Below are 9771 nucleotides of genomic sequence, written 5' to 3'. Positions count from 1 at the left end.
CCCACTGATGAAGGAGGCCTTGGGATCCGAAAAACTATGGAGGTCCTCCACGCTTTCAATATCAAACTGTGGTGGCGATTTCGGGAGCAAAACTCCCTTTGGGCAAGATACATGATGGCAAAATATTGCTCCAACTCCACACCGCTCACCTTGAGATTGCCGAGCAGGAGTAGCCCTACGTGGAGAAGGCTCTCAAGAGCATGGCCCCTCGCGCAACCGCACATGAGATGGCTAGTGGGACAAGGGGACATCTACTTCTGGGATGACATTTGGCTTGGCAATAGCCCTCTGAGGGAACTTAGCCTTGATGATAGGGGAAGACCAACCACCCGGGTCTCGGAGTTCATTACAAATGGTGGTTGGGATGTGCCCAAGCTTCAACTCCTTCACAATCAGGCCGGCCTCCCTCAGCATGTTATCGATGGCATCATTAATACACCGATCCTCCATGACGAACAGGATATCCCGAGGTGGAACCTCTCTAAGCATGGGGAATTCACGGTGGCTTCGACATGGGACACACTTCGAGGACGAAACCCGATCATCCATGGTTTGGGGGACGTTTGGAAGGTAGGCCTCACCAACTCAATAGCCATCTTTATCTGGAGGCTTCTCTCCAATCGGGTGCCGGTTGACACGAAACTTCAGTGGCGGGAGATTGAGCTAGCTTCTAAGTGCCAATGCTGCCCCCACAGACCGAACACTGAGTCACTCCAACACCTCTTCATCCAGGGATATGGAGCTCGCAGAGTATGGAGTGAGTTCGACGGCTGGTTCACAGGCCCGTTCCCACGCATCCATATCAATGACACAATCCCTACGAGAATCGAAGTGTGGGCGCGAAGGTGCCAACAGCCGAACAAGAAACATCTTAGCCGAGCCACTCCATACCTCATCCTTTGGTTTATTTGGTCGGAGAGAAACAGGAGCCGCCACCAAGGCACACAGTTTAAACCACAAAACGTGGTATGGCAGGTCCACATGTTCATTCGAAATGCTATGTCTAATGGAAGCTTGAAGCCGAAACATTGGAAGGGAGTTAAACTTGGAATCAATATTCCTCAACAAGCGGCGGCAATCAGGGCGCTACCCCTAGCCATGGCAATCAAATGGAACCCCCCGGATCAGCCGTGGATAAAGCTCAACACGGATGGCTCCTATAATGAAGCGAACGGCAGTACAGGGGCTGGCGGGATTATTCGAGACCACTCGGGTAAGATGCTCGTCGCCGTCAGCACACCCCTTGAAGCCCACTCGGCGTTAGAAGCGGAGCTGTTGGCCATGATCCACGGGCTAAATATAGCCAAGGAATACGGCCTACCAATCTGGATTGAGTCAGATGCAGAGCAAGCAATCAAATTGGTCAATGGGACGGGATGGGGGCCGGCACTCGCTCGGCAAGCGGTGGCGCAACTAACCATTCTCAAACGCCAACTCAAATTCCGAGCCACCTTCATACACAGGGAGGGGAACAAAGCGGCGGACTTCCTTGCGAAAATGGGGCTAGTCCAAGACAGTGGCCTACGAATGCACTACAACTCAGCACCGAGAGAACTATTGGACTTGGTTAGATTGGACGAGATGGGAGTGTCGCACATCCGAAACCTAGACGGGGACGGGCATCAAAGTTGATCATGAGACGACGGGAGACAATAGTGACTAGCTTTGTGGTTAATTGTTTTTTGGAAAGGAGTATGATGAGGTCCGAACCTTGTGGGATCGGACCGCATACTACTCTTGATTTTGTTACGGCACACCACTTTTGGGTGTGGCCACGCCTTGTAATTATCTCTTGTGGAAATATAGGGATGAGGGACCCACGAACCCTCCACCGTAGAGGTGTTTGATTAAAAAAAAAAAAAAAAAAAAAAAAAAAAAAAAAAAAAAAACATTAAGGTTGTCAATCTTAAAATGCAAAACACAAATAATGATGGTTAAAGCCTTTTTTTGCACTATCTTGCCATCAAGTCCACATGTACTATTACAGTTTACATATCTTTATATTATAGTAAATGAGCCTTTATAATTATTTTCTCTTATCCAGACATAAAATTGCCCTATTCGCTCACTCTGTTTGTTTTTTACCGTCCTGTATATCGAAAAAAATAGTCATGTTTGTCCTAAACTAAACCCGTAATATATATTCCACCCATCTGTTTTCGAATCCTGGATGTGAAGGACGAGACTGGAGACATGTCACTTAGGATGGGACTAATTGGGAGTCCCATTAGGGAATTGGCATTCCTTGTGAATTGTGAATGACCATTCCTATATGCAAATACACGTATATGTCAATTTATCAATTTTTTACATTATAAATCAACATTGTAACTTTACTATAGCAATGAATATTGCGGTTATTCCGTCATGAAGAAATCATAAATGTTCTCCTTTCACATAAGGGGGGAAATGACATGCTACTATTAAACTGAATTTATCTTGTATTTTTATAATGTAACTTACATAAATATTTCAACGATTCATTTTACTCTTAAATATAAATCTACATATGAGAAATAGTATTTGGTTTGAACATAAAGTATACCCTCAATAGAAAAGAAAAGAAAAAAGCAAAAGATAATTTACATATTGTACTCCAATCTCGTGGCTTTATTTCACTCATCATAATATGATCCAATAATGAAAAAGTTTCCATGATCAAGACAAGAATTTGTAGGTGACCAAATTATCTAATTAGAATAACAGGGTGGGTAAAGAATGTATAGTAGCAAGGCCAACAACATCATTCACTTGTATTCCAAATCAATTTATAAGAAGCAACATTTCCCAGTTGGAAGAACATGTACTAACCCACAAACTTGTATAAGCACAACTCAAAAGTAGTACTTATAAAATAGCAAGCTGAATGCATTTTGGAATAAAATTCTAAAAGCACATTAGCAATGGCAACATCGGTGTGATGAACTCAGTGAATGCTTCCTTCGAATGAAAACGCTTGTAATGTTCAAGGAAACATCCCACAGAGATATTCGTCAAAGTTTTCATCATCATCGTCTGGCTTATGATCACTGTCAGATGTCAAAGCCTTGCCTCCTGAAAGCCAAATGCAAATTCACAAACCAAGAAATTGCCAAACAGGAGACGAATTTATTTTGGAAGATTAATTGGAGGGGGAGGGGAAGAAAGCAACCATATACCGAAAATCATTCACCAATAAGCTTTTTTATACGGACTTCAGGTAATGCTTGTTAACATAACCTTGAAGCCAAATCTATCCTACCATGTAAGCTGCTGAGGAAGTTTTTTTTACCTTTCTTCTCATGTCTAAACCTACCATCTGTATAGAATTCGATACTGCTATCGCCATTGACCTACAAACTAAGGCCAGTTTCACACTCTCCAAGTCGCTGAAACATCAGAGCTGAAGTTCATGGGTAATGTTTTCTACAGGTTTACTGGTGGTGCAGAGTGAGCTGAGGTGAGGAATGAACCAGCAAAATATTTGCTTTTAAAGAACAAATTGTGGATAAATTAGAGATCCGACTCCCAAAAAGGATTCAGATAAGACATCCATTATGGTCCCATTATTTTCATCCAATTCAGATATGTATAATAATGGCCCAAACTAGCACCCATCAAGGAAAGAATTTGGGTTTTGGAAGCTTGACAGAGTGATATCAATAGAATACCCTAACCGCCTATCCAGAATATAGATTTTGAGATATCAGAAGGCTACTAAAACAGGCAATGCACAATTTTATTAGCAAGGAAAACAAATCCAGCTCCCAAAGAATCATTGAAGGAGAAAGAAGTCACAAGAAGATATCTATATTACACTATCACAGAGTCAAAGACCATAATGCCTTTATCTTCCATAGTTAGGGAACGACTGCTGAGAGTATGTATATGATAGTACTATTTAAACTCTACGGTTGTAATACTTTAAACTCTCCATCCTGTATTTATAAACCACAAGTGATAATAATTCAGGAGCATAATTTTGTGAAGCATAATACCTTTTCTCCTCTCTTTGCCTTTTCCATGCTTGCTACTTGTGTCATCATCACTCTCAGAGTGATCCCTAAAAGGAAATTAATTACCCAAACAATTTTTTTGAATTTCTAGTCTCGTTAAGAAATATGTACATAGTACTAAATACAATTAACAGGACGCTCACCTTTTCCTTTGGTGCTTTTCGCTTTCTATTCTCTTCAATCGTTCCTTCTCCTTTTGTTTCTTATAATATAGCTTCTCTGCACATCTACCCGATAATCAACTTCAATATAGAAATTCATGATCTAGAAAACTCACAAATCAACTTCAATATGAAATTCGCGAAGAAAATAAGATAAAATAAAAGTAGATTCTAAACTTGAGTGATCCCTGCTATAGTTCATCTTCATTATCAATTTGGCAAAAAAATCTAAAACTACATTTTAATGGCCTTTGTGAAGGCCTTATTAAAAGTTCACTTTATGAGCTGTGCATCTAACACCAAAAATAAGGAACAACATAAGATCGCCAGTATACCTACCAATAGGTGATATATCAGGTGCATAACTAAAATGCAAAAGGAATATTTAAGTAACTAGTAGTATGTTAACTAGGTGAGAGACAATAAGTTCCTTTGCTTTAGAATTATATCTACACAACAAAATGATGAAACTGTTAATAAATTACCCCTCACAGGCTACTAATTTCACTAGAGCTTGTTTGTTTTCTCCAGCTTCAAAATAGGAAAAGTTCACCTGGATATGCATAAGTGAGACGTTAGCTAATGCATCCATAAAGAAGATAAAAGAAAGCCTCAATGATAGATAAATTTGTATACTGTCATTAGGAACATCAAACATTCAGTTGGGGTTCTCTTTTTATTTGGAACAATTTGCTATGCTAATTTCCTCTTTGTCATTTCAAATCCAAATCATACAGAACAGATGATAGCTTTTTGAAATTGGCGAGTAACTGGAGCCTTTTCAAGCACATTTTCCACTGTCTCCTTCTCCGTAAAATTGCTATGCTAATTTCCTCTCCGTCATTTTCAAATCCAGATCATACAGTACAGATGATAGATTTTGAAATTTGCTAGTAACTGGAGCATTTTCAAGCACATTTTCCATCCCCCGTAAATTTTTTATCGTTCCATTAAGCTCCATTCAGAAAATAAGGCCACACAAAAATGATACCAATGTCACCTAGAAATAGGAGGCAAATGATGCCAAAAGAAAGTGGTTTCCATTCCTCATTCATTCACTAAAAAATAATTGGCAGATAATCTTGGCCACAAACTTGCCTCATAGCTTGACAAACCATCTTTATGGTCACAGTGCTTATTGCCACAAACAAACTGTCCTGATAGTTTAAGAGGCATTCAGTCAGAATTAATTCCAAAGAGAAAAACAGAAACTCCATAAGCTGAAACTGAAAAGCAACAAACTATAATGAATAGAGAGCACCCAAAAGATCGTTCATGGATAACACCTCATTTTTAGAAAACATTAATGTTTTTTTTTAAGTTATTCTTCTTTTCATTGACACTTGGCATGCCTTTCGTTGCCTAAAAGGTTAACCACTTATGCAGATGGCGACTCACCACCCATTGCACACAATGAAGGGTCGTCATGTCATAGTTATTACATTAGTGGTAGAGTTAACCAAAACTCATATGAAATTTTTTGAAAAGGGAAAACTACTTAATTTTCAAAGGAAGTACACCAAAATAATTCCATCAGGTAACACCAATAAGGAAGAGAACTCCAAATTAATCTTGTTGAATCCTAAATGTCAAACGCCTTCCCAGAGTAAAACTGAATTGCCCTTTAATCTTCTCCTCACATAACTAATTTACTTTCAGCATACTCCATACTACCTAATACCTACAAGGGTCGGGGACAATACAACACTTGACTGGTGTGGTGGTGCCAGAAAAGGTACCCGAAATACATGAAAACAAATAAGTAGCAATTAAAAAGATAGTCTAGAAATAGCTCAGTAGTATGACTGATTTCTACCATATGATGTGTAGCTAATATGAGATCCCTAGCCAAAGTACAAAATGCCCTAGAACTGCATTTGATGAATATTTAAATGGACAATCCAACACTAAGAAGGGATCACCAATGTTTTATTTTAGAATACAGTAAAGAGAAATGTTTTCAACAAAAACTTAACTTTAAACTGAGAATGAAGAGAAAGCATCATTTTTCACTCATGTTTGACTTCCATGATCCAGAAAATTAGTGGTTCTCAATAAAATTCATGGAAACCTAGAATCATCTTGATAATTAACTTTTTAAAGCATTAAAGATGGTTAGCTTACAAAAGATAACTAACTACTTTACCTGGTTCTACAAATTCTAGAATAGTATTTTTATTTGCCAACTTATTGTTTACACTCAAAAGATTATATTTTGAATTTCCAAGAGCATAAGACATAATCTTGGTTAGCCCTCCCACGATTTGTTCTCCTTTATTTTCATTGGCTGTGAAGATATTGACTTATCACTAAAAGTTATACTTACAACAGTAATGCAAAAGTTAGAAGATAAGTTCTGCTACAACTAAATGCTAGACAGAGGAAGAATCATGCTACAAGCATCATTTGAGTGCTTCGTGTAAAAATGTTTTCCATTAACACTTATAGTTGAAAGCTGTCCTAATTACTTAATTCTAAGTACTTAATAGGAGAAAAGGAATTTGAAGTAAACCATACCTTTCCCAGCTATTACTTCCTTTTCAGTCCTCCATCTGAGACCAATCTAAAAATAGAACAAGCTACGTTTTAGCAAAAAGGCTTAGTATAAAATAACTAAATCATGCAAAACTACAGAAACAATAGTTGCATGCATGCGGGTCACCTAAATATACTGTATAGCTAAGTAGGTGAGTCTTACTAGCTAGCCCAAATAAATTCGTTCTGAAATATGCTGAAAGTACAAGTGTTCGTTCAAATTCTCTTATATTCCAAAAAGGGTCCTCGTTTAAGAAATCTAAGTAAACAACAAGCAGAATATATGTATGAGATAGATGGACGTCTCCATACATATCCAAGCCAAAAAAATTAGCATTCCTTGGGTTTAATCAAAGATACTGCAGTTCATAATCCACCATCTGGCTGAAGTTGAGCATCTATGGGAAGCCAGCTGGTTACTTTGATTACTGTTGGAAGAGATTTGAGTCTACAAATTTTGATCATTCTTCTAGGCTCTAGAGGTAAAGTAATAACGAGAGATGGGGTGGGATCCTATTGACTATAAAAGCCTACTAGATGCTAAGGATAAAAAAAACTCATACCTTGCCAGTCTTGTAATGGGACATGTCAGCTATGCAATATCTTGAAAGCGTTAAGATAAATAAATAAATTGGAAGAATCCGTTTCTCAAAAACCAATGTAGCAGCTAAAGATTCTATTTAAGAACTTTTTCATACCACAACATTGTATGAATCATGATGTTGAATGTTACTTGACATGTATATTTAAGGGAACAGAATTAGTAAGATGACATGACAACATTTTCACTAGTTACTTCAACACTAAGTTTGGTATAACTAGCATTTTTTTTATATTTCGGCCTTTGGAATCATGTGTCTTGGCATATTGGTTTATCATATGTCAGCTAGTAACCCGAGAACTATCTAATGTCCCTGAGTTAACATTTTTCTAACTACTTTGGCCATGTGAATGTGCAAAACAAATTTCTCAATGTCATTAAATTGCAACAGACATAGACTTGACAGATCCAATCTGAAATAAAGGACATACTCACATAGCTATATCTCTGTGCTCACCCTCCAATACATGAATTGTCTTTCACGAGTTCAACGATGTGATTGAATCATGTTTACTAATTTTCAACCCCAGGGAGGCAGTAGAAAAACACGAGAAACCAATAACATAGTAAGATACTAAGATCACTTATGCAAAGGATACTCCTTGAACAGCTTGTCATAGTAGCGCTTTACTAGCTTGTGTTCCCAAGAATGATTCATGTCATCTTCCTCAGTCATTATGAACCTTTTGGGAATATGACGAAAGAAATAGTTAGGATCACTGACTAAACATAAGAGCTCAAATAATCAAACTGCAGCGTTATTCATATAGCATACTTACATGTTGGATTTAGTCATTTAGATCTTCAAACCAAAGGTACAAACAATCAACGATTTCTAGAACATATCATTTCAATTTCTGAATGTATTTCAATGACAAAAACTTATACTACAAAGTATTAGTACTAAGTCACTGGACTTTGTATGGTTAGATACCAGTATAAAGCCTAATATATATAGTAGGGCTTATGTTTTCTATCAAAAGCTTTGTATTGTTCACTAGCTCCCAAAGCAAACCCATATGACCAAACAAATCACTTCTACTTGGTTGTCACAACAGAACATTTTAAAACTCAAATATCTTCGAAGCTCGAACTCCCAGGAGCATTTTAAAATCAAACGAAATTTGAAACCTACCGATATCCTTCTCTAATGGTGTCTTGGTCAGTTTTAACCGGCAATATTTCTCGAGCAGATTTCTCTTTTCCATAATAAGCAACTGCAACCATAAAATAAAATGACTTTAAAAAATGATTGACCTCTGCTAATATCCCCAAATGCTCTTCCCACAGAAGAACCAGAAATGCATATACATAGAAATAGTATTTTTTGTTAATGCTATGATTGTTCATAAAAGGCCATATCCTATCATATTCATTACAATAACAGTCATAAATTGATGAAACGAAAATTAAAAAACTGACCGTAATCATTCAAAAATTTCTTGTGGCGATCGAATGCGTTGAGCCCTCGTATATTGTCCTGATACTGCCTGATTGTTCGGATATCCTAATTCAGAATTCTCCGAATATACATAAAAATTTAAAACAGAGAAAAAAAACACATACTGCTTTCTTGCTTGTTTGTCGAAAATTTCTTGCTTGATAGACCCAAATGACGCCATGAATCTCTATATCTCAGCGACGCTTCGATTTTGATCAGAAATCAAAAGGGAATTTCATTATTTCTGGAGTAGTGTTCTGTTCTGTCACTTTTTAAATTTTCATCTATTCGAACCTTTCTTTTTTAGATGGTAAATTAATATTTTAAATATAATAAGAAAATATTTAACTGAGTTTATAATTTTAATTAATTATTTTAGTTATTACTTAAAGCATAAATAATATAGGTTGTCTGGGACATACTAAAAATAAAAGTGTCAATAATATAAGACGAATAATACAGGTTGTTTAGAGCATCCGCAATGGCGGACGTCAACGCGGAATTCCCACGGACGTGCCGGAATTCCGTGGCGGACGTCCGCCATTGTGCATACCGGGCGCAGATACGGAATTCCGAGGAAGACGTCGCAGGTCCGCGGAGTTTAGCGGAATTCCGCACGGAATTCCATCCTGACCCCACCATTGCGTGGACTGTCACGGAATTCCGCACGGAATTCCCGTGTGTTGCATTAAATGTTTTTTTATTTTCTATAAATACATCCAATTGAACTTCATTTCATTCACACCACTTGTTTTAACGAGTATCTCTCTCTCTAAATACCTTTCTTTCGAATCATCAATGGAGCACCACGATAGCGATTCTTCTCCCGCCTCAAGCGATTCACCGGCGCCGCATTTTCCCATCTAGTATGCAATTTTCCCAGTCGATGTCCCAAATTCAGGGGATGCTGCCCCAATCTCAAATGCCATCGGGCATGATGCCGGGGTACTACAACATGTACCCACAGTGGTATGGGATGATGCCCTAGATGCAGGGGGGTGATGCCCCAAATGTCGGGGATGATGCCCCAGATGTCGG

General features: G+C 38.1%; 1 protein-coding gene across 1 annotated transcript; it reads right to left on the bottom strand.

Moving 5' to 3' along the window:
* Positions 1 to 2726: 2726 nt before the first annotated feature.
* Positions 2727 to 9010, bottom strand: LOC121750081 (protein FRA10AC1-like). The gene is made up of 11 exons (XM_042144536.1): positions 8859 to 9010; positions 8715 to 8782; positions 8428 to 8509; positions 7892 to 7975; positions 7255 to 7294; positions 6674 to 6719; positions 5255 to 5313; positions 4642 to 4709; positions 4139 to 4222; positions 3978 to 4042; positions 2727 to 3054 (listed from the first exon to the last, which is right to left on the bottom strand). Exons 1-11 carry the CDS (start codon positions 8912 to 8914, stop codon positions 2966 to 2968), a joined length of 741 nt encoding a protein of 246 aa, XP_042000470.1. The 5' UTR covers positions 8915 to 9010; the 3' UTR covers positions 2727 to 2965.
* Positions 9011 to 9771: the final 761 nt, after the last annotated feature.

The sequence above is a fragment of the Salvia splendens genome, chromosome 10 (assembly GCF_004379255.2).
Source record: "Salvia splendens isolate huo1 chromosome 10, SspV2, whole genome shotgun sequence".
NCBI lineage: Eukaryota > Viridiplantae > Streptophyta > Magnoliopsida > Lamiales > Lamiaceae > Salvia > Salvia splendens.
Note: the sequence above shows the minus strand (reverse complement) of the source record. Positions and strands in the feature narration are given on the sequence as shown.

Bases quoted from the DNA above. Each gene is read 5' to 3' on its own strand.
- LOC121750081 (XM_042144536.1), bottom strand. From the start codon at position 8,914: ATGGCGTCATTTGGGTCTATCAAGCAAGAAATTTTCGACAAACAAGCA. The intron at 8,510-8,714 runs GTCAGTTTTTTA...TTATGGTTGCAG, and splicing joins GAAATTTTTGAATGATTACG to TTGCTTATTATGGAAAAGAG. The intron at 4,710-5,254 runs GCAAGTTTGTGG...ATGCATATCCAG, and splicing joins ATGGTTTGTCAAGCTATGAG to GTGAACTTTTCCTATTTTGA.